Source organism: Sardina pilchardus, chromosome 2, assembly GCF_963854185.1.
Source record: "Sardina pilchardus chromosome 2, fSarPil1.1, whole genome shotgun sequence".
Classification (NCBI taxonomy): Eukaryota; Metazoa; Chordata; class Actinopteri; order Clupeiformes; family Clupeidae; genus Sardina; species Sardina pilchardus.
This window is the reverse complement of record NC_084995.1, coordinates 33,101,368-33,126,468: the sequence shown is the minus strand read 5'-3', so window position 1 is coordinate 33,126,468 and position 25,101 is coordinate 33,101,368. Positions and strand designations below refer to the sequence as shown.

The 25,101-nt window shown below is 45.0% G+C and overlaps 1 protein-coding gene across 1 annotated transcript in view; it reads left to right on the top strand.

Moving 5' to 3' along the window:
• Positions 1-25,101, top strand: part of astn1 (astrotactin 1) — a 129,869-nt gene that overhangs the window by 78,957 nt on the left and 25,811 nt on the right. Inside the window, exons 14-16 of the mRNA XM_062527657.1 lie at positions 19,733-20,001; positions 20,464-20,597; positions 21,037-21,188. Coding sequence (XP_062383641.1) covers positions 19,733-20,001; positions 20,464-20,597; positions 21,037-21,188 — 555 coding nt within the window. The remainder of the gene's footprint in view (positions 1-19,732; positions 20,002-20,463; positions 20,598-21,036; positions 21,189-25,101) is intronic.

The window sequence follows — 25,101 nt, the reverse complement described above, 5'->3', positions numbered from 1 at the left end:
CAGCGAACTTTCAGGTCATGAATTTTAATGTGGCTCTCTTTTGGTATACTGACCGACCACACGCTCAATCATTTACTTGCCCTCTTGCAAGTGTGTGTGTGTTTGTGTGTGTGTGTGTGTGTGTGTCACTATAAGGCATAAATATTTTATATTATTTTTCTGACCTCTTTTATGATGACAGATAGACACACATGAGTGAACAGAAGCCATGCTTCATCATTCATAGGTGGCCTTGTTGGACCGCAGGGAATAATTAAAAGTTAATAATGCATCACAAGGAGGGCTTGGCTCTTACATAAGCTCACAACACGAACAACACGAAGGCCGTGTACCAACCCTAAGTCCAGAGCATCCATTAGATGTGTTGGCACAGCAGCATACATAATCTGATTACAGTATATTCATTAGTCCACGTGTGATTGACTTCCAGTGCTCTTCTTCTTATACGCATTATGTGCATTATATGCTCATGTGTTTGGAGTGTTTATCAAGAGGGTTTGTATATGCTAGATGATGCTTAAGCATCTGAAGCTGTTGACGCTGAATATTTAGCACCTTTGTGAAGTGCGAAGATGTAAGAATCCTTCCCAGGGATTCTAAGAAAGCTAAAATTCTACTTCAGAGATCTAGCAGTGTATACGTTGCAATGAATAATGTTCAGGTATGGGGCCATGTATGATTCATATCAGAATTCATACATATGTATGTTAACTATACATATATGTGTACAGTTCTGGTCTGTGATCTGGGCCAGGAAGTCTTTGAAATGCTTACAGATTGTACAGCTATGGCTTCCTCAGCCAGATATGCTAATCAAAAACTTGAGGTTGCTTAGGTGCCTTTTATCAGGTTTGTCATTGGAGTTTCCAAGTCTGTGCTCTTTTGGCCAATTAGCACACTATAGTTATAGGTGAAAATTATATTATTGACAAAGAAATACAGTATGATGCTTTAAAAACCATGTACTGAAAGTGCTTCAGAGGTAGAAAATAAGACACGACAGTACATGACGGTGGTGAACACATTGAATGCACAATGACAGCGCTGAGGAAATTTGCTAGAACATACAATGAGAACCACGGCGCAGCGTAGGAGGTGGCACATCTGTCACTATGAAATAATGTCTGTGTTTTCAATACATCTGACGCAATTCAACTCATGACTTGTATGACACATTGTTCTTGTAATTTTCAATCCATACTATTATCTGTATAGCCACACGTGTTATTTGTTACTGTAGCTGACGTGTGGAGATGACAGTCAGTCCATATGATACATGCTTGTATCATGTATTTATATGTATTTGTATGTATCTGTATCTGTATCAAATGTACATGTATCTGTATCTATTGATCTGTAGCTATCAATACAGACCCGGCTGCAGAGAGCAGTGATAAAGGGGGCATTTGAGATTTTCAGGGGGGCACTCTCATTCGTAAAAGGCTACAGTTAGGATTAGGCCAAGTAAAACTGAGGGGGCACCTTTTTTGTTTGAGGGTGCACCGCCCCCTTTTGCCCCCCCCTGGAGCCGGGTCTGTATCAATAGATGTACTGTAGATGTGCATAGATGTATAATGCAGTCTTTCCAGTCTTATTTCACTGCAAACATACAGTACTCTCCATACAGGCTTCATTGTGCCATAACTTCCAAGCTTCAGCTGTGTTTTCTAATGCATACTGCTCTGACTGTCTGCAAGTGTTATTTCCAGTGTTATATTTAGACTCCATTATCACCTATTTCATAAAGGTTTTCTCCCTGGAGTGCAGGTACAAGAGGTTAACTCACTGTCTAATTACCCCACACCTTCTCATGTGTGACTTAAAAAACATGAACAAAAAAAGAAAACTTTGTACCCATAGAAAAAGCTTGGCAGCTGCACGGTGTCACAAGTGCAATTATCCCTCTGCCAGCATCCAAGCACTAATAGAAACAAAACCCCGTGCACACGGGGAGAATTGAGATGCACGATGAATTTGCACATGGCGAACAAACGGCCCGGAGAGATGCGGATGTGCTGGGTTTGAAATGGTACCTTTGAGCTTGCTGACTAACAGGAGGATCAGCGTACAGCTGACTGGGTGCTGGATAGAGGGAACGGAGATCTGATCTGATCTGATTTGATCTGCGCTGCTTGAGGTCACTATGTGGGGGATGAGTTTTTCTTTTTCAAAATTTTTATTTAGTACTACATTTTTGTCTCTTTGTATTTTAAAGGTTTAGTAAATATTCATAACAGTAGTTCAGTCACATAAAAAAAATGCTTGTTGGGATATTTAAAGTGGACAGAATGTTGCTTTTGACCTTCTTTTAGTGGCTGTTTGCGCAGCGTAAATGACTCGCGTGTGTACATTCACAGACCTCATTTGCATGAGCTAACAGAATAACTCGTGCTGAATGTGACACATGAAGCACATCAAAGACTCATTTTAGAATACAGCAACATAGAACGGATGTGATTGGCAAGTATAATGGCCATACGAGCGATTCTTGGATATTGTTGCACAGAAGGGGATGCACAGAATTCCTGTGCATGTGTCTGTTGTTGAGACTGGGAGTGCCATAGTGCATGTCTGGGTAAAGCTATAGGTCAGTCTACTGGTCCACGTTCCACAAGCTCTTCTGTTTGGTTTAGTTGGATAGGGTTTGACCTTCTATCTGTGTCAAATAACACCCCCGAGAGACCAAGACAGGAAGAGAGGGAGAGAGAGAGAGAGAGAGAGAAATGGAGAGAGGGAGAAAGAGGGAGGGAGGGAGAGAGAGAGAGAGGAGGGTGGTCTTAAAGCCGGGGGAAAAGAGCCTTACATCCTGGTCTATTGATCCCTCAAAGGCATCATCTACCTCTGGCCGTTAGTTTCCTTTTGTCCGATAACTGCTGGGTATAGGCCTATGCTCTGGAAGCCAAACAGTCAGGGATGTTTGATCCCTTGGCAGCAAAGAGAGATGAGGATGGAGAAAGAGAGAGATAGAGAGAGAGAGAGAGAGAGAGAGAGAGAGAGAGAGAGAGAGCGAGTAGAGCGTAGGGAAGAAAATAGCTTGTGCTATTTCAGAATTGATTGGTATCTGAGGAGACAGGCAACGAGATAAATGAATATTTAGCAGGACTTCCCAGTGTGTTGCAGGTGGGGAGGCGAGTCCCCAGGGCTGTGTAGCCAGGGGTCAGTGAAAACCTATCCGCCGGACCCTCAGGGGGTAGACCACTCTCTCCCTCATGGCCTCCCCCCCCCCCCCCTCTCTCTCTCTCTCTCTCTCTCTCTCTCTCTTTCTATCTCTCTCTCTGGGCAAATATGTTCACCTTGCCCAGAGATGTTTTTCCTCTCTCTCACACACCTCTTGGGGGCCTGTCCTTGCATTCTTGCATTGATTAGATAGACTGCATGTGACACAAGCTAATGCTCTGCACCAGGATAGCTCTTCCCTCTACTTTACACAGTAGGGGGGCAAGCACAATCCAACATCATCATAGCAGTGGGACTGGCACTGGGTTTCATTGTTGGATAGGCGGATAGGTTACCGTACTCACCAGCATTAAAGGTTGGACAGATGGATAGGTTGCCATATGAATCAACATTAAAGTTTGGATAAGCGGGTAGGTCACCAACCATACTAGCCATCAAGGTCAGTAGCAGTGTGGGTAGAATGTAAAAAAAAATGTAGGAAGAAATTAGTTTTGGTTGGATATCCAGTATAAAGCCAGAGGAAGCCACAGAAATACAAATAAAGTGACTTTCTGCTCTGTGTGGCTGTGTTTACCGTTTATTAATCCCTGTAAAAGAAGTGAACGCCATTTTTGATTACAACCTGCTGCTTAGCCAAGCAATTATAATCCACTCTCCCTGCACCTTTTCTTTGCTCTGTTTTCCATATTATAGTGAGCTTTTGTGGGATACAACTACAGTAAATGGGTTGTATCTCACAAACCTAAAGCCCTCTGCTCTTAGCCATTGGATCCATCCCTATCCACAGAGTACATCCAGAGACTAACCCTGATTTCTGCCTGTGATGATTGTATCACGTAGCAAGAACTCAAAGATTGCTTCATTAAACCCTCTGTGATGCGAAGTGGAGATAACCTACCTGTATATGGCTTGAGTGCTTCTCTTTTGCACTGCGTCAATCCATTCAATTTAAGTATCATCTCCCTCTCATCAAGCCATATCAGATGATTGCAGTAATAAGGGGAAAAAAACAAAGCACATGGTTTTAAGATGGTTGTATGCCTTGCAATAACCATTATGAGTTCTATCTAGATTGCTCACTTGCCTGTGTACAAGCCATCATGCACGACTCGTCCATTTCCCAAGCCATGCCATCATCCCATGTCCCATTGCTACCTAGGCACTATGTATCAGCTTTTGGAATGAATGAATGATAATGAATACATACATGAATAGATACAGTGGTTTGAAAGCCAATGAAGAATATTATTTTATTTCAGTATTTCATCAACAAGCAAAGCATGTTGCTCTGGCATACTATAACTTTATCTTCAGAAATCCATGTGGACATCAGATCTTACGGAGTCAAAAGCAGTCATGTCCTTAGGAGCAGTGAACAAGATTGAAAGACTATCTATCTCCTTTCAAAACCAATTAGTAATGAATCGCGGTCAGGCAGATGGATGGATCAGTTTCCTAATGGCATAAAGACACAATAATTGGATGCATAGTGCCAGGCCAAACAATTGTTTCATCGTATGCCTGGGCTTATTGGAGCGAGATTGCTTGTAAGGTCACTTACAGTACATGTAACAAAGGAATAAGGAAACAAATAAGTCTAGGAAGGCACTTTCTTCCATCCTTGCCTTCACCACCATTTTAATTCCTGCCAGCACCACAAGCTGCCACACATTTCCCAGTCTGCCACCTGGGAGTTCCATCAGCCCGTGCCTAATTACCTCAGAGAAGCTGTCAATCTTGCCTAATTATAACTCAATTCCCTCCTTCCCTTCCGCCACACAAGGGGCATCAAATCAGCCAGTAAATATCACCCCCCCCCCCCCCCCCCAGCTCACCAGGACTAGACTCACTAAATAACTAAATAACACTCCAGCTATACCTGGACACTTTCTTAAAAGCCAGGCCTGTCAGTGTAGCCATGGTATTGCCAGACATGTATTTGGTGGTTATTGTGGAGTGGTTGTTATTATAGCAAGCCTATATTGGGAGTCCAAATGATGTTTGAGTCGTGCAACCTCCACGGGCAGGTAGCAGGATGTCTGTGGTGTAGCCAGGTGCCCATGTGGTGAGGCAGGGACACCGCACAGAACTCTTGGGTTCTCGCTGAGCTTATTGGCATCCTTAGAACAGCTGCCTCGGTCAAGGCCAGCTCACCACCTGAGCTTAAATGGAAAAGTCATTTTACAGATAAAAGGCAGAGAGCACAGCAGTCAGGAACATTTTAAGCACAAGCTCTCATGTTCAGCAATAAGTCACAAGGACACCTTACATGTGGAAAGTGTAGGCTAATGAATTCTGCATTTCACTTCAAAATAAACAAGAAAGGTGCTGCTAAAATGTTTCTGCGGTTCAGGAGAAACGTTTATATTGCTTACTTTTATATTTATTGCGGTAATTTTTAATTAATCATCATAATTTCCCAACTAACCACAGTTTATATATTGATTTTTAAAACTTTTAGTTAACAAATGAGTAGACTTGTGTCATGACTACCTAGCTCACTGTAGCCATGACAGAGGGAGATCAAAAATGTGAAGATTTTTTTTTGTGTGTATTATCTGGAAATAATGAGATATTATCTTGAAATAACGAGATATGATCTCGAAATAACAAGATAACATCTCAAAAAAAAAATTCTTCACTTGCGGTTCAGGGCTTCCGTATTACTTTAAACGATTCTCATAATTTTATTCACTTTCATTTACTCTTCCCCAGATTGTCTGAATAGGGTGATGCAGTCAATCCATTTATTTGTTTTATACAATTACAGAAATACATATAGTCATTCTATTAATATGTAGTGTTATATTATGAGAGGCTTTGTCATTCTAATTAACTCGCTATTTAGCCAGATATTTGCTAGAGGTGTGAAATAACATAATAGATCATTGCTTTTAGTTATTTTGCAATTACGCTAATCAGCATATAACGGCGTCTGTGGATAATCCTGGAGAGCCAAATATCATTAATCAACATCACATAACAACTAGATTTCAGTCTGAACAAAACAATGACCCTAAGGAGAATTAGGGTCTGGGTTCACCAAGTGCGTGGTTTTTTTAAGGGGAGTCACGCTGGCAGTGTCAAATCCTATGAAGTTTAGCGTTCATAGCACTCAGCGCCCTCAGCAGAAGAACGCCCTTGGCAAAGAATTGTGGAAAGCACTGGGCTCATCAGTGTCACTTCTCTCTTGTTTGCCAATTAAAATCGAGGGAGGGGCGGGACATACATGGTCAACAACGCAGATCGTATAGAAAAACTCAATTAACCATATATGATGTCATATGTGATGCCATAGCCTATGTGACAAAATAAGTGCTAAACATAAACAGAAGTGCGAGCAGCAACCTTGCAATAAGCACTTGAACGAAGCAATGCAAATGAAGTTGAGGGCGCTGTAAGTGCAAAAACAAAATGCAAGATACTATAAGCACTCACTGTGTAGCGAAACTCCTTTAAATTCTCATTTTGTGCCACTATCAAGAAACGTTTCCGTTTTCTATCTTTTTTTTTTCAAATAATGTCCCTCTGCTCAAGTGTACAAAATACACTAAACAAGAGAAATGATCCCTGCAAGAAAGGCATTAGTGTGTGTTGTATTTGTGTGTTTGTGAGAGAGGGAGAGAGAGAAAGAAAGAGAGAGAAAGAAAGAGAGAGGGAGAGAGATGTTGTAGAACAGACAACGCAAGCATGCAATAGCCCTGCACTAGGCTGCCCTGTGCCGCTGAAACTTAAGGTAATGAAGATGACATCCTGAGAGCACGGCGGTGGTGCTGCTACATGGAGAGCCGCCATCAGAGGATAATATCCTGCTGAGTACACACATAATTTATTACTGGAATCTAATCACCTCTTGAAATGAGTTCCAATGGAACTCATTAGCCACTTTGATGGAGATCGGTTCAGACAATAAAGCTGCGAAGAGCTCAAAATGGAAAAAAAAAAAAGTATAAATAAAACGGAAATACAGAAGGAAGCGGAAGCTGATTTGCACAGAAATAACTCTAGCCCTTGATCCCGCTGACGGTGAGCATTAGAAACGCTCCTCTTGTTCCTAGTTGTTTTGCTCATTGTTTGTTCTAAACAGACCACAGCAGATATGCTACATGCGCTGGAGATGTGAAATGGGAGGTGAATGCGAGGCTACGATTTCCTTTGCTCGTATCACAGTGCTAATAGGATGATTTCGGGCGGAACATTAAAGTATTTGGACATGGCGTCTGCTATTTTGACTGGTGTTACAGAATTCTTTGATGCTTTTCCGTCGACAGATGCAGCGAGAGCAAAGGGTTGTGTCTTTAATGTGTGATGGCGGTGAAATTCGCTTACTGATATATAAACATGCTTGTTTAGGTGCCAAATGTTCTTCGCTTCGGTGCACGCTTCTCTGTCTGACTGGGAATGACACGGAGACTTGCGAGGCAGAGTCCATAAAAAAAAAAAAAGAAAACCGTCAGGAATTTCATGCTGCCCGAGCAGCTGGACCACGGCGCCACCCGTAAACTTGACTCCTTATCGATTTGTTTTCCCTCCCCGTTGCCAGGTTGCCATGCCATCACCTGAGGCGAAATCCGGCCTTCAGACACAACCAAAAGCATTCTGAAATATACAGATGAGTTATTTTCCACAAGCCTTCTTAAAAAGGGGGGGGGGGGGAGCACATGAGAGAGCTGACGTACAAAGAAAGGTTCAAATAGTTCACTATCTTCTGGTATGGTCGGATTCAAAAAAGGCACCATCTAGAGGCAAAGAAATGAAGACCATAGCCTGGCCTTGTATGAGTGCCTATGCTCAATTCTGACTTCAATGTACAGCAGCCACCACATAATTACAGCTTGGTCTGAAATAGATAGCATTGATTCTTGGATTTAATCGGTCGATTCTGAGCAAGGACACTCCGTTTATGAGCCTTCTGAGGAGGTAGAATCTGAATAAATCAGAATTGAAAGGGCATCGAATTACTGGGGTGGGAGGGAGAAAGGCGTCCAATCAGCCTTATATTACAGTGCTTTGTACAGTCTCTCCCTCCACACTTGGTTGCTTGTCAGCCACTTGGTCAGGCCAGTCGGCTAGCAGTCCCAACTTCTGGTTTTGGCCATCGCAGCAATGCCATTTATTTCCCTATGTCGGTTTGGTGGTTGTTCCTCTGGCATCCTGTGTCATAAGAAATCTTCCCTTTTACTTGAAGTATCCTCAATCAGGTTGATTTGTTATTCCGTTGCGCTCTGGTAGCCTCGGCCAACCAGTGTGTTGCTCCCAAACCCTGCTTGTGCTGGGCTGATAGTCTGGCATGAATAAAACAGGACTGTTTTCCAGGCCTGCCTACCAGCAGCGAGCGGAGAGTCGCTCAGCAGGGTCAGCTCAGGTGTTGACTTGCAAAAAGAAGCATGATTTGGTCTTACAATGAGTTGCCGTAATTATGTTTTGATTAGTTAAATGTTGAGCCTACGCCAGCCCTTTCAGATGTGATGCCATTTTTCGCAGCTATTCTTGACTCCCCCCGTGGACGACAGTGAATGTGCTGAAGCCCAATGAAAGGGCGCCTGTGTAATGATGTGGTGGAGGTATGGGACCGTAGAAAATGGACTCGGCGGGAAACAGGGCTGCAGTTCCCATTTGTGAATCCAGGTGGGGAGATAACTTGCCTTAAGCCCCGCGGAACTCCAACACACCGGGAATCAATAAAAGTGTGTCATTTTTTTGGGGCCAATTAGAAAATGAAGCATGACATAGCTTTGCCTCAAAGAGCTGCATTATGCAGTGGCAAAGACACTCTCCTCGCCACTTTAAAACAGTCATTAAAATGCATCAGTGGAATGGATTTAGCTAAATTAGAGATGCGTTTTGATAAAGACTAATAAGGACTATAGAGAGTTCATGTGGAGGAGGGGGCCCAAAACGCTCAGATATGCCGCTGCGCACCACACCGCACCACACCGCACCGCACCACACCACACCGCACCGCTCCGCACCACACCACAGGACACCAGGCAGGTAGCGCACATATCAATGTGATCTCATTTTTTGGGGATCACACCTTTCCTTCTCTCTCTCTCTTTCTCTCTCTCTCTCTCTCTCTCTGCTCTCCTTTCTCTCCCTTGCTTTCTCTCTCTTTATGCTAGAGTAATTTTCTCGTAATGAGAAAAAAAAAGTGATTAACGCATTTTAGTCGTGGCAGAGACAAAGAGGCCTTTCGGCAGTATGTTTCGCAGTCGTTCCTTTGTTAATTACATCTCAGGGGAGAGAGATGGGAAGGAAGGGGTGGGTGGTGATGGAGGTGGTGGGGGGTGGGTGGGGGGTGTCACGAGGGCGTTCAGCCGCGGGGCCGCCACGGTCAAAAGTGTCCAGGTTGAAATGCAGACATCCTGACGACACGCCTCTCAGCACTAGCTTTCCCTCCAGCTGTCCTCCATTCCTTGTTGCACACCCCCTCTGTTAGCATCATGTGCGCTAATCAGACTTCAAGCCGTGTTCTTTTCCTATCCATGACACTGACTAGGCCAACTCCTCCTCCTCCTCCTCCTCCTCCTCCTCTTCCTCCCTCCTCCAACGTGTGGGAGTGCATATTTGGTCAGACGAAGGCCCGCGAACGTTCTCCTCCTTTGCAGCTTGCCCCGGTGAATCAGAGACTGTCTGCGTGATTGCCTCCCCCATGGGGCAACAAGGAGACAGCACCATTTTGCTCCCCGTCAAAGTGGGTGGGAAATAGCAGCGCGGCGCTGGAATTGATCAGTGACAGAATGAGTGCAGTGCAGCTGAAGTGGGAGGTGTGAATCTTACACCTCTCTAATGCTGTTAACGTGCTGTCTATAGATCTTACTGTACTGTGGCTTGATAATGGAGCTCTCGCTCTCACATGCACTCAGTGTTGCTGGGGTTCTTTTGTCAGTACTTTTGAGAACATTCTAAAGACATGATGAAAAGAAAGATGCCAGCACACTGTTGCTGCTGCTTCCGATGTGATGCGATACACGTTTGGACCAATGTGGGTCTTCGTCAGGTGTTGGTGGTCGTCAGGTCTATTTTACCTGTCCTATACTAGGTTGGATGTGTGTGCACTTTCTGAAACATTTTAAAGACACACAGGCTTGCAAACTGTAGCATCAGTACCAGCCTACATTTGCAATTATGTTGGAGCTTGCTTGTGCTGGCATTGTATTTGGAATCATTACCTCCAATGATCACATGACTTTGATTGGTACGGAGGAAGGAACACACAGTGTGGTGTCGCTTGATGATCTAATCAAATTTGATGGCCAGGGTGTCTCAGCTTGGGTACGCTAACATCTGCATGCACAAACTACATCTGGAACACATCATAAGCAGCACAAAGGAAAGAGACATCATAGTGTGTAGGGTAATAATAGACCTGGGCATGAAATTAATATTTAAACAAGGATTCATGTAATGTTGACATATTTCAGAACTCCCACATTTAATTTAATGCTCTCAGAGAGATTCTGTCCTGCCTTTCCTTGGAGTCTGTGTGTGTGTGTGTGTGTGTGTGTGTGTGTGTGTGTGTGTGTGTGTGTCTGTGTGTCTGTGTGTCTGTGTGTGTGTGTGTGTGTGTGTGTGTGTGTGTGTGTGTGTGCGCGCGTAGTGTGAATGCATGCATGCATGCTTTGTGTGTGTGCGTGTTGTGGAGTGGGATAGGTGCAAAGAGGAAAGGTTAGCATGTTCCATCTGACACTGTGCTGGGCATGTGGGGGGAGGGAGATGGAGCAGGTCGTCTCTGGAGGGAGGTGACCCATGACTGACCCCGGCCCACGGAGGGCGCTCTTCCGGATCAGCGCCACCGCGGATGACCCAAGCAACCCAGGACAGTCCAGTGTCTCCATGCACACACACACACACACACACACACACACACACACACGCACACACACACACAGAGAGAGAGAGAGAGAGAGAGACAAACACTCACACAAACACACACACACACACATATGCTGTAGACACCACACACACATACACACACAAACAAACACACACACACAAACGCACGCGCACACACACACACACACACGTACACGCTCCTGCACTAAAGTACACACTCCCTATACACACTTGTTTGAAACCTGCTGCTGTGCCAAAAACACAGACGAATAGACAGGCCCTCAGAATGGCAATGAGCCTTTGTGTTGGGGAGAAAAGTAAAGGCCAAGATGGATCAGGAGAGGGAGAGTGAGCAATTTGGCATGTTATTTACAAGTGCTTTTGCTTCGAATAGTTCTAGCTGAGCTTAGACGTCTAAAATGAGGGTTTTCTTCTAATTCAATGTGCAATTTGGTCATGCAATTCAGAAATATATTTAGCAATATGCAGTCATGCAATATGCAAAATGATAATGCAATCTTTTCAATTCAATTTGAATTGCTTTCATGAAATTGCATGAAAATGTAATTAATTGCATTGCATATCGCCATGTTTTTCTGCATATTTATTCTGACGGCAATGCAATAGCAACCCCGGCAATTGCATTACATTTCACTACGCTTTTTAAGCACAAAGATTCAATTGAGAATGCAATCTGTCTGTTCTCTCATCAAGGCGGATTTCCAGTTATGATGTTGCTTCCTCATTCATGGCAGATCAGCCTAAGGTTGTTGAACTTGATACTGTACTAGATTTGAATAAAAATCAAATGACAGCTCTCCCTTAATTAGTCAACTACAGTTACTATGGGTTCCTGCTTCACAGGAAATTGTTTCATCTGGACACTACTTAAATGTGTTTCTTTATAAGAGGAGGAAAAAATACTTCATCTGTTGCACTCAAGCACTGCAATTTATCTATAGCTATGTACTCTGCTGCAGTCTGACAGCGTGACACAAATGGCCAAAGGTTTGTGTTTTCTGAGAATGTTGACTCATTTACCCTGTGGAGAGAGAGAGAGAGGGGGGGGGGGGGGGCGGGGGCGAGAGACTGCACGCAGTGGCCGTTTTATCTTCTCTCAACTTTCTCTTTAAGAATCTGGAACTCAGTTGGACAGCTGCAGAAGGCATAAGCCATTACAGTAGGCTCACAGTCCATTGAAAGAGATATGATAACCTTAAGGAAGATTCGCAAGTAGATGGCCTCAGCTCCACATCAAAGGTTGCTATACAGAGACAGGAAAAAAACAGGTCTGCTGCAAGCACAGTCCAGCATTCCACGCTCAAGCATGACTGTAGCATATAGTTCATGGATATGTGTCAGTACAAAAGATCTCGGTCTGAATGCTACTTTTTTTTCGCCATGTTTTTTTCCCCCAACTTCTGTGAAATGCTGAAAATGTTTTTTCATGTCTTTCTTTCTTCTGTGAGATAGATGGAAAGCACATAGGAGCCTCAAAGGCTCTTAAGCCCTGTGAAATAAATACAATCTGCTGATGTTCACACGGATTTCAGTGAGCTAAATCGATCTCGGTGCATAGCTAGCCTTGAATACTACAGGCAATCTCTTTGCAGTGCCATTTTCTTTTAAAGTAAACAAAAGAGGCATTTATGTCCCCTCTCTCTGCTCAGACATTTCGGTTGCAAGTAGACCGATCAAGGTCTCAGGGTTTTGCTCTTTTCTACTCTTTTTTTTTTGCATTGGACACCATTTTTGATGATCTGATAAATAATAGCTTCGTCCCCCAATTCTGTTTATTATGACTGCATTTTAATCAGCCATCACACCTGTATAATCACCATCTCATTAATTTCACATTTGAAATGGCAACACTCCAGCCAAGTTGAAGGCAATCAGAAACAAGGAGAGAACGGAGGAAGGAAAGGCATAATAATAAACAAAAACAAATGTTAAAACACCATCGCAGTTCCTCAGCAGGTTTCGCTAATGACTCAATCAGCAGAAGTGAGCCTGTGTATGTTGTCCCACTGCGTCGGCTGGCCAGCTCATGGCTAAAGGAGGGGGGGAAAAAACAAATAATTATGGCAACCACGTTTGTTCACTTTTGTTTTTTTGCTGACACTGGCGAATTGGTATGATTTTCAGGGTGCCAACGTGTCAACAAGCAAACATGGAGATTGGGCTTTTATTGATCCCTCTGCCCAGGGTATAGTTGACAAAACAGTCGACAGCCATGCGCAGCACTTAAAGTGGCAGTAAATATTTGGAGTACAATTCCGATATATTTAGCAAGTCGAATGTTGTTGGCTTTCAGTATTCTGGGGATCACATTTGAAGAGCGTTTCTACCTAAACAGCTAGATAAACAGGAGTCTGTTATCTTAACACACAGCTTATCGTCGTGCAACAGGGAGAGGGAGGAGAGAATGAGGTGTAGCTTTACAAACAATTTAATCATCACACTTTGAAATGTATAATTAGGCTCTCAGCAGATACTATATATCTACATTAGCCCGAGTGGGGCTTCGGCTACAGCTTCAATTAAAAACATATTACACAGCTCATTTACTGTCCCTTCCCACTGAAAAAAAAAAAAGAATGAGGTCACGTGTAACATCTTCCTCTCCCGGTGGTATTTTTTTATTTTTTTATTATCTCTATGAGTCTGGACATGGTGTGATGGATGCTTTGTTCGTACAATCCGCTGGGAGAGAGTATTGCTGCAGGGTCATTTAAATGTCTCAGGCCTACGGTGTAAAGGACGGCTTTTGTCCACCCTCTCCTCTCACTCTAATGAGCCATTCACATGTCACAAGCTAATTACCGGACGCTACCTCTTTTTAAATAATGAAATGATCTTCTTAATTACATGTATTTCTCCCATTTGATGAATCACTCCAAAACCCCTGTTGTTAGCCACTGCCCTGCGTGGTAGCAGGCGCCATAAGGCTCGGTCAATAATGTGCCCTTGGTGTGTGTGTGTGTGTGTGTGTGTGCGCACAGTCTTTATGAGCACGGGTCATCGGCGACGGAGCTGGAGAATGTCATAAGCGCAAGCGCCAGCTGTCACTCGGCATCATCCGTCATTGCCTCCGCATGCTGCTTTCTGTCAGAGCTCATCCTCGCGAGACGCATTGACGCCTGTCTGCCCATAACGCTTAAGACGAATTTAACTCGGAACGGGATCCGCTGGGAGGGGCCTCCAGGTTGTGTGTACCTGCAGGTTTTCTTGCAGGCCGAGGGAGTGAGTCTTTGCTCCTCCTGCTCCTCGTCCCCCCCTTCCAGGACGTTGTTCTGTCCCTCCACGAACCTGTGGGAATGTGGGCGTCTAGCTGTGATGGACGGAACCACGCTGTCGGCCTTGGTGAAGATTGAGAATGAGTGGGACCTGGCCAGTTGCTATATCAACACGGGGGTGACCTGTGTGTGTGTGTGTGTGTGTGTGTGTGTGTGTGTGTGCGTGCGTATGTGCGTGCGTGTGTGTGTGTGTGTGTGTGTCTGTGTGTGTGTGTGTGTGTGTGTGTGTGTGTGTGTGTGTGTGTGTGTGTGTTTATGTGTGTGTGTGTGTGTGTGTGTGTGTGTGTGTGTGCGTGTGTGTGTGTGTGTGTGTGTGTGCGTGCGTGTGTGTGTGTGACAGAATGGGGACTACAGACAAGGACCTGATGGCGCTCAGCCTCTATTACTCATTTTAGAGGTCAGCGCAGACAGGACCCCGGTGGCTTCCCCTCTTTTATAATTAATCTTTCATTCTTCCGACGCGGAGGCCCGGCGCTACCTGAAGAAGTGCGGGCGTGGCATTGCACCGTGCGACAGGAGCCTCTGCCACAACCCCCCGCCGTACGCCGCTGCTCGCTGAAGGAGTACTGTCTCTCAATCGTATCCGTGTGTGCTTTTTGAAACAGCAGCAGGGGCTTAATTTGTTTGTCATTGTCAAGAGGGGGGGTTCAGCTGAATGTGGAATAACGAGCGAAGGGTAAAGCACAGAAGCAGTGGATCGAGCCCGAGCAGAGAGGCATACATGATTTATGCAGAAATCACAGGGAATTTTATCTCAGCAAATTCCCCTGTCCCTGTGATTATACAGAATTAAATGTCAACAAAAGATTCCAAGTGCATTCTTTCTGGCAAGTGAAACACAATTAAAACTAGTTCTGAAAAAGAGTCAAAGAAACTTGAGGGGAAACAAGTGCTTTCTTGTGAGAATTGTAGGAATGGGAGAATGTAAGAATTGAACCTCACAAATGGATTTTTCTCCTTCTCGGCAAAAACTTTTTCTCAGAGGGAACTGAATGGAAACATCTTAGATGTGCATAAACTGATCAAAAATAGTCTCATATAGATGTATCAAGTTTGCTAGTGCAATAATGGTGATGTATGTGAATTTTAAATGGTGATGTCTCTGATGTATCACAACTCCCCAACACAACTTTTTCTTAAACTTTCACTTTTCACACCCTCCAAATCCCTCTTTGGTGCTTCAAACGCCTTCAATTACGGAGAGTTTTGAGCTATGCGGGAAGGTCACTGTGCTCCCTAAAAGTGTAAATGACATCAGAGGTGTGTGTGTGTGTGTGTGTGTGTGTGTGTGTGTGTGTGTGTGTGTGTGCGTGTGTGTGTGTGTTTGGGGGTATAACAACACCATTAGTGTGTAATCTCTCCATGAAAGGAGAACCAGCTGTCTGCCTCGTGTGGCCAGATAAGGCCAGCAAAACAGCACCTGGTTGGCAGAGCCCCCCACTGTTGCCATCCCCCTAGCAACTCCCATGGATACTAACAGCGCTCTGGAAACATTTGATTATAACGCTGTTGCTGTGGGGCGCCTATTCTGCTGTCGTGGCTTGCCTTGGTATATTGATGCCGTAATCCTATATATGCAAACCCCCGACAAAGCCCAAGATGAAGATGTGTAGCGCTATCACCCACCACCACAACAAATTCGTCCTGTTTACTACGGGAATGTCTTTCACCTGTGTTTATGTGTTTGTGCTTTCAATAGTTGTCGGGACAAGGTTATCCTGATTATTGTGTAACTTCAGAGCGTATTTATCGCCAGGACAAGATTGAAAAGTAACTTTTTTCATTTGGCTGTTTGGCAATTTAGCGGCTTTACAGTCAGGGTGTGCTAATAGACAGGGCTGTATTGAAAAGTAACTTTTTCATTTGGCTGTTATGCAGTTTAGCTCTACCTGATTTCATTTGTAATTCCACTCGTTGGCTTTCAGAGGAATAACCCTCAAGTCGGTCTTCAGGGACCGTTTCAAACACTGCTATTATTCAGTTATATTTAGATTGATATCCCAACTCGACTCAATACATTCTTCAGCCTCCTGGGAGACCTTGGCTAAATGGTTCAGTTCAGAGCAAATCCTTAGCAAATTGTCTTGTGTTTACACCACAGGACTTGCGCAGGTCGGCTTTCATTGCTCTGCCTTGGCGGGGAGACTCGCCGTGCTATTTGAACACCGGGAGAATGAGCGTGCTGCCGAAATGAGCTTATCCTCGAGAGCGCCCACAAACAAGATGTCACCGCGCTTTGTGTCTCCGGGCAGGTGCAATCACAGGTCAATAAACGCCGTCAGTCTCACCTGAAACAGGCCGCCGAGAGACACCGCTGCAGGTTTTCATTAAGGCGCTGTGCAGTGGGGTAGTGTGTGGTGTGTGTGTGTGTGTGTGTGTGTAGTGTTTAGGGGGGAGGTGTCAGTAAAACCTTGACACACCCCACACACACACCGGAGGACTAAATCGACGAGACCGCGATTGAAAGGAGCACTCGGCGGCCACCGGGGAGCGCCGGGGAGGCCTCGCGGGACGAGCGGCGGCGTGACTCCGCCGCAGCCCTCTTTATTAGAGTCCATGTCGGAACATCAGCCGCGCCAGACCTGCGGAGCGCCAAGCCACCCCAACCTTTGTCTTTAGCTGATGTCTCCATGGAAACAGTCACAGACTGAAAAGAAAAAAAAAAAAGAAAAATCAGATCACCGAGCTACGTTTGAAGCCTATGCCAAATTCAGAAACTCATCAGCAGAGCTGCTGCTCGGGCCTGTTTGCATTTACACACACACATACACACACACACACACACACACACACACATACACACACATACACACACAGATAGGCACACATGCGTGAGCTGTTTGTTCATGCAGACGGCACGGTGCGAATGCTCTGGAGAGCAGGCGTTCTGGGGCGCCTGACAGTATTTATGATAATATTGTGTAGAGGTGCGCGTCTTTTGAGCGCCTTTTGAAAAACGCCATGTCGGTCGCAAACTGATGCGGCTTGTCCCAGAGATTTACCCAAGTGCCCGGATGCTTTCCGCTGTTTGAGGAGGTAGCGCCGTGATCCCTTGATGCCCACCTACTGTAACTCTGCCGCATGATTCCTTCTCCTGCTTTCAGATCAGTCCTTCGAGCATTTGGCTGTGTTGATAGGCCTGAGAGGTCTTTCTGTTCCACTGCTGCCTCCTTATGATTTATTTACCACTGTATATAATGAGAATTGTCACATTAATTCCATCAAAGGCCAGCGATTCTGTTTCGCGTCGTCCTCACTCTGGATAGCTCAGTCCAACAGAATTGTGTGGAGCTGACAGCTACAGCACACAGAGGAGGGTGAACAGAAAAGAGGGCTTTGAGCAACATCTAGTGTTGCATGGTGAAAGAGGACTGGAGCGTCATGTTTTGATGCTTCTTTCTTTCTTTCTTTCTTTCTTCCTTCCTTTCTTTCTTTCTTTCTTTCTCTTTCAGACTTTTTTGAGCAAATCACTGCAGAACAAAAGTAAATGGTTTTGGCGCTACATACTAACCACGTGGTGCTGCACAATCTGAAAAATATTCATCCTCATCAGATCTTCTAGTTGAGACTGAGAGATGTACAAACACAACAAACAATTTGTATAATCAAAGCAGAATTATGAGACTTTAATTTTTTTGTGGGTCCAATTTCATGATTAAAAACAAAAAAATTGAGGCTTTGCTTTAAACTTGAAAGAGTTTCTCTCTTTGTGTGTGTCTTCATGTAAAAGTGTTTTTCTTTCCATCATCCTCTTCTCTCATGAATTCACTGTCATCAAAGACAGAAGTACTAAATGGGTATCCTTTATTTGTTTCTCTCTCCCGAATGAGACCCAACAGCTCTCCCATCAGAGAAAGCTCAGCCCAGATGTGTGTGACCCCCGTTAGGGCCCCCCGCCCCCCCTCCCAGTCCCCTTATGAGTGCTGTCTGCCACCATCCTCCATCCCCCCCGTCAACTCCTGGTGCAGAGGAGTCGGCAGGCACAGCACATACCGGCTCCCAGCCCCGTTCCCCTCTTCACCTCACTCCAGCAATTCCATAGGCAAAAAAAAACCACACTGAGACTTCATGAATAGCAATGGCACAGAGAGAGAGCACATCCCCGACGATTCCAACCAAATTAAGTGAGCTTAATTAAAAAATGCTGCTCCGAGGTGATTTGGGAAATTGGAAGTTGAAGGAGACGGCGGGGGAATTTTTGGGCTCCCACCGGCGTCTAGATTGACGTGCGCCGAGCCGACAGCCCCGGGTCGGGATTTGCGCTCTTCATGTTCTGCAGTCGCGGCATTGAGGGAGTAGAGGGGTCCCCTGTCTGCAGTCACTTTGTGTTTCCTTCAAGTCAAGAGGTGGCTTCTGTTCTCTCCACCATGGTGTTAAAGTTCACATTGGAGCATCCTGTGTTGTGTGCACTGTAGCTGTTTTTCCCCTGTACTCATTAGAGTCGTAGACTTGTCTTATTTTATTAAAGCATGCGCCAGCAAAATGGGTTATTCCCAAATTGGCTGTTGAGCTTCCAGAAATTGCTTGTGATCTTGTGTACCCACTAGAGTGGGAGGGAGCTAATGGTATTCCGGATACTTTCACAGGAGAAAACAGGGAGAACTTACTGTGCGCTTTAGAGACAGTTGCATTTTACACAACACGTCTCACCAACTCTTTGAAGATGCAAGTCCTTGCAATTGCTCAAGGGAGAACAATATACTGAAAATAAAACACTCTAAAGTAGTCATTTGAGGACTGCGGCAAAGTCTTTTTTTTCTTCGAGGACATTTCCTTCGTTGGGAAAATTTTTTTCTCATATGACTTGATGGTTCCCCTGTCTTTTACTATGTTTAACGCATAAAGTGTGATAAATGGCAAATTAAAACGGTCTCATCCACTGAGATGTGATGTTGGTGTTATGCTACTGTACTGTATGTTGGGGCTGGAGTCCCTGGTTCAAGTCTGGCTCCTACCAGTTTCCCAATTCCCATCACTACTGTGCGCCTGACCTCATGTAATATTCTGCTTCCTCCTGTATCCTTGTCTCCTGTGTGTGTGTGTGTGTGTGTGTGTGTGTGTGTGTGTGTGTGTGTGTGTGTGTGTGTGTGTGTGTGTGTGTGTGTGTGTGTGTGTGTGTGTGTGTGTGTGTGTGTGTGTGTGTGTGTGTGTGTGTGTGTGTGTGTGTGTGTGTGTGTGTGTGTGTGTGTGTGTGTGTGTGTGTGTCTGTGTCTGTGTAAAAAGAACAGGTCTGCTGCCCTAACTGCAACTCGGCTGTTCCTCTTGAAAGCCTGTTCCTGTTTGTGATCAATAAACATCTAGACACTTAAATTATTAACAAGGCGTCGTTTGCTTAGCTCCTCTCTTTCTCACCATCCCTCTCTCTCTCTCTCTCTCTCTCTCTCTCTCTCTCTCTCTCTCCCTCTCTCTCTCCCCTTCTCCAGGGAACTCTCCATCAGACGAGTCGGAGGAGCGTGACAAGGAGCCGCGCACACTTACCTACCCGGCCTACATCGCCAGCCTGCTGGACTCGGGTGCCAAGCGCATGGCGGCGGGGGTGCGCATGGACTGCAGCAGCCAGGGCCAGTGCCCGCTGTCCTGCCACCTCTGCCACATGAGCCCTGGGCCCGCACGTCCCGCCGAACCCGTCCTGCTCCAGGTCACCAAGGCCGCGCCCGTCTACGAGCTCGTCTCCAACAACGAGACCTTCCAGGTGAGAGCAGCCGCTTGTTTCCCTCTATATCTCATCAGCACTCCCGTCTAGAGCTAGTGGCCTCGTGCGGGCGTGGTGGAGTAGAGGTAATGCCGCCCGCTTGACAGTCGCCGCTGCGAATTTGTGTCGCTTTTGGATAAAAGTGTCCATTACAGACCAGTCAACTTTAACACAAACTTAATCTTTAACTTTAATGTACCTGCTGTCTGTCCATAGAGCTTCATAAGGTGATATTCTACCGGTGGGGTTTGTAGTCCTCGATCCTCCAAGGTCAAACAGCCCTTCAGTATTCATACTATTCCACAGTGGGCTGGTTGTGGTGGGGGATTGAGTGGGACTGTCGTCCATGACTCCTCAGCTCCACCTGACTGCACATCTGCATGCTCCTCTTCCTCCCCTCTCTCTCTCTCTCTCTCTCTCTCTCTCTCTCTCTCTCTCTCTCTCTCTCTTCTCTCCTGACAGGCCCTGCAGGAGGCCATGATGAGCATGCTCTGGTGCTCTGGCAAGGGCGACGTCATTGACGACTGGTGCCGCTGCGACTCCAGTGCCTTCGGGGCCGATGGCCTGCCAATCTGTGCCCCGCTGCCCCAGCCCATGTGAGTCACCCACACACACACACACACACACAGTAATCCGCACTGCCGTTAGTCAGGAAGGCGGGCGGAATTGAGTCCCTGCTCAGATTAGATGTATGACGCAGCTATTTTAACAACGGAACTGAAAAGTATGATTTTAGATTTAATGCGTTTCTTTGTTGTTGTGCTGATTATTGTGATAATGAGCCCCATATTGATATTTTTATATCATTTGAGTTTTAGTGTTTGAATCTGTGTGCGTGGATGTGTGTGTGTATGTGTGTGTGTGTGTGTGTATGTGTGTGTGGATGTGTGCGTGCGTGCGTGCATACATCCGTACGTGCGTGTGTGTCTGTGAGTGTGTTTGTGTGTGTCTGTGAGTGTGTGTCTGTGAGTGTGTGTGTATGTGTGTGATGTGTGTATAAGCATTGTCCTGCATCACTCTTTGTCTTCCTCCCAGGTTGAGGCTGTCCCACACGTATGAGCCCAGCAGCTCATTGGTCATCGTAGAGTGGAAGCACACCGAGCCACACATCGGAGTACGCATTGTGGATTACCTCATCAGTCAGGAGAAAGTGACAGAGAGGACAGACCACTCCAAAGTGGAGACAGGTATGTTTTACTTCTCATATCCTACTTCTAGTGTCTTGTCTGCTTATCAAGTCTCTCTCTCTCTCTGTGTGCGTGTTTGCTTACATGGGAGGCGGGATGTGTGTGTGTGTGTGTGTGTGTGTGTGTGTGTGTGTGTGTGTGTGGCGGTGGTGGTGGTGGAGTAGGGGGTTTATGACATTTTCCTTCATTGGGGCTTTGCTATGGTTTTGGTTGGCCTATGGCTGCGTCTGTATTTAGTTTGCGTCAGCTCCTATAACAATAGAAGAATGAGCTTTAATGATGAAGAATGAATGGCCTGTCAAATGACATATCTCTCTCATTCACACACCATGTTAAAAACAAATGAAATTTGAATACAGACCCATTTGATCTTACAGTTTTTCTCAATTGTTTACACACAATTTCTGGTTCTTGAGACACAATTCTCATAATATGTAGCTCATGCACCAACCTCCTGAACCAATTCTGCTGGACTATAAGCACAATTTCTGTTTTACACTCAAATTGCAGTTTTATAACACACTGTTTTCAAAACACTACACACAATTCTGTGCATTAGACACAATTTTCATGAAGAAAATCTCTTGTTTTCACAAAGAACACACTGCCATTCAAATTCTAAAGCTAACTGCCCTACCATGCACACTGACTCATCAGAGGGGCAAACTCCTGTCACACAGTCTTACAATTAGCAATCAGAGCTTTAGTATTACAGTATAGTACAGGCAGAGGCAGAGCCAGAGGAGTGAGAGTACTGTAAGAGGAGGAGGATGGGGAGGCCAAGGAACGTAATCTCTGATGAGATCCGAGCCACTAGAACATTGCAGTGCTGCGTATCAATACAGTACAGTACCGGACAGTACAATACAGCTCAATGACCACAGTAGTACAGTATTGCCTGTGGGCTGTTCTGTAGGACTGTAAAAATAAAGTATGTTTCAAGTATTTGGGGAAAGTAATCCTACTTGGTATTCCTACACAGTTTACAGTATTTTACTATTTGTTTGGCAGGCGAAAGATTACCAACACAAGGGCTTCTGTCTCCTGAACAGGAAACTGAAATCATGAGCATTGTCCTAGAAAAAATGGCATAACATTACGGCAAATACAAAGAAAAATAATAGAAAACAATGAGATATTTCAAAATATTGATAGGGTACGCATATCAACTTACTGTATCAGCTTATCTACTGTTTGTAGTACTGTTTGTAGTGTAACACTGAACAAAAAAGGCCCAAGTCATTATAATGGATGGAGAAGAAGTGTTTTCAATTCATTGCAGTGTTTTACACTGAGCACATCAGTGTTCAACTGGTGCTTATAAATGTCTTGATATATGATGGTTTGTGTGTGTCTCTTGAGAACAAAAGAGGATTTTGAGGAGAAATTACATTGTTTTGAAGGTAAAGTGTCATTTTGCAGGATAATTGTGGAGTTTTGCCCATTGTGTGTGTTGTTTTGGATTTGTGTGTAGAGTTCTGAGAATATGAGGCATGTTTTCAGAAAATGTGTGTTAGCAATCGAGAAAAACTGTAAATAGCTAAGAAATACATATGAACTGATATACAAAAGACAAGCGTTTACTAATATTTCACATAATGTCATGGAGCCTTAAGAATGTTGGGGTTCTCCCTTCAGGTTGTTTAGAGAATATCAAGACTGGCACTAAAAGGTGGACTTTTCCATATTTTGTTGTCATTGTTTGGGAATTGTTGCAATATTGGCTTTTGCCACTGGGTAGTGCTCAATCACCAAGAAAGATAGATGTTTTCAGGCTTTGGTCAGTGTGGAAGCCTTGGGAGTGTCAAGTGGAATTTGCAGAGATTGTGATATGAAATGTAAAAAAACAATCACTATATTATAAGCATGTTCTGAAGTGTAAGAGTCATTTTTTATTCTGCTATTACTATTTGTGTATGGCACTAACAGGATGTTTTGTATCTATTGTTTTAATCAATAAAGTTTAGTGTTATGACAGCTTCTACAGAACCAGTCCTATTGTATCACATTTGTATATTAAGTAGAACCTACTGGATTTTTCTGTACATCATAATTAGGCTCAGTGACTATCTGTAAGCGCTGAATTCGGAAAAAGATATTGTCACTGCCACCATCATTGTCACAATAGGACTTCCCTACCAAGACAGTCAATGGAAATTCTAGTGATTTGTTTATTAACCATCTGAACAATCCTGATTTCCACTTGGTCTTGAGAGGATATCTTGCAAGCTTACTCTGTGGAGTTGGAAAAAATATATATCAGTTGTAGCCAAGCAACATTCAGCATTCTCTCCAAAAGGCAGTGATTTCAATTCTCTACTATTGCCTAAGTTTGACAAATCGTGTGTTTTCAAGAGACCTCTTTTCATCCAAAACAGCTCATCCATCTTCAGAGTGAAATCACAGTCTTACTCCTCACTGTTTAGGTCTCTGTGGTCAGTTCAGCCAAACACTCTCTTCCGTGGTTTTAAAGCATCCGTGCCTGATGAATATGTTCCCAAGTTTAGGAAACCACTCTTGACTCTTTAGGGACGCTGAAGATGCTTCAAAAACGTTTTTAACCACTGACTGAACTCTAGGCATTCTTGCATGTTACTGCGCGTAGCGAGGAACAGCGAAAGGCCTTGAAACGACACGGCCCCCCGTTGTTGTCATGGATTCCAGGCATTTTAAACAAAGGATTCACCATCTCGATCAAACGCCACCTGTAAAATTTCAGTGAAAACAGGTCAGTGTTTATTTTTTATTTTATTTTTTATTTTTCTGGACTGTTTTCAATCTTTTCATTTACTCCTGTGATAACGCACTCCGCGATTATGCAACAATGTACAGCCGTTCTATGGCATTGGCAGCCGTATCAAAGCGCCAGCTGTAATTTACGACTGTGAGCTGGTACCCCCGGCCTCAAGAGGCTGCCAGGGCTTTGGGCCTGCAGTCAGATGACCCACAGCTGCATGGGCAGATGTGCAGCCTGCCCTGCCCCATCATCCCGCTCTGATGCCCACTGGGGGGTCCGTACCTATGGGCATCCCACAGAGTGCCCAGGTGACATGTTTCCTGTCAAACATGACTCGCTATGACTGACCTGTCATGTGGGCGCAGCGTGGTCCCCTACAACCTGACATCTGCCCAGATAGAGGGGCCAGGTCCAGAGTGAGGACTGGGTTCTCCTCGTGCGGCTTGGCCCAGGTTGCATGCATTCCTCCGAACTAGAACAGCTTTGAAACGGAAGCAGATACCATCATCAGCCACTGCAGAAAAAAAAAACACCTATTTTTTTTCTCCTTTGCATTTGAAGTGCAGTGCAGTTGACAGTTTTGCACCATGTCATCATCATTCTGACAGGCTTTTGTAATCATCGGCACTCTCAAGCCTGCTCATTTACTTTGGAGGAGGAAGAACAGACTCGAGGGTCTGCCGGGAGGCTGACTAGATGTTTTGCTTACATTGTGTTGTTCGTTTGTTTATTTTTCAACCTGTGTTTGCTGATGTGGAGATTCACTGGCGATTTATGAAGTGTGCATGGCTGGACATGTGTGAGAGAGAGTGGAGGCGTTGTAAAATCCTTGGACCGACTCGCTCCTGGGGAACGAAGGGCTGGGAGGCAGATGGAGACGTGGTACTAATTTACGATTTGCCTGCGGGCCCCGTCCGATCGAAAGCCTGAAATGTTCCTGCATCAAGTAACCTTCCATCGCGGACGGAGGCTGCCTGCTCTGTCCTCTCTTCCTGCAGCTACACCCTGCGTCCCTGAACTTATCTCTGCGCTTGAACCGCCACAGTCTTTCAATCGGTTCGCAGCTCAGCTAGCAGTCTAGACCGTGACTGACCAGCTACAAGACGGAGTGCTTATCCCCCCCAGGATATGGTGTTGAATAAATGCCTGTGCAGACAGTTGGGGGGCCCCAGGCAG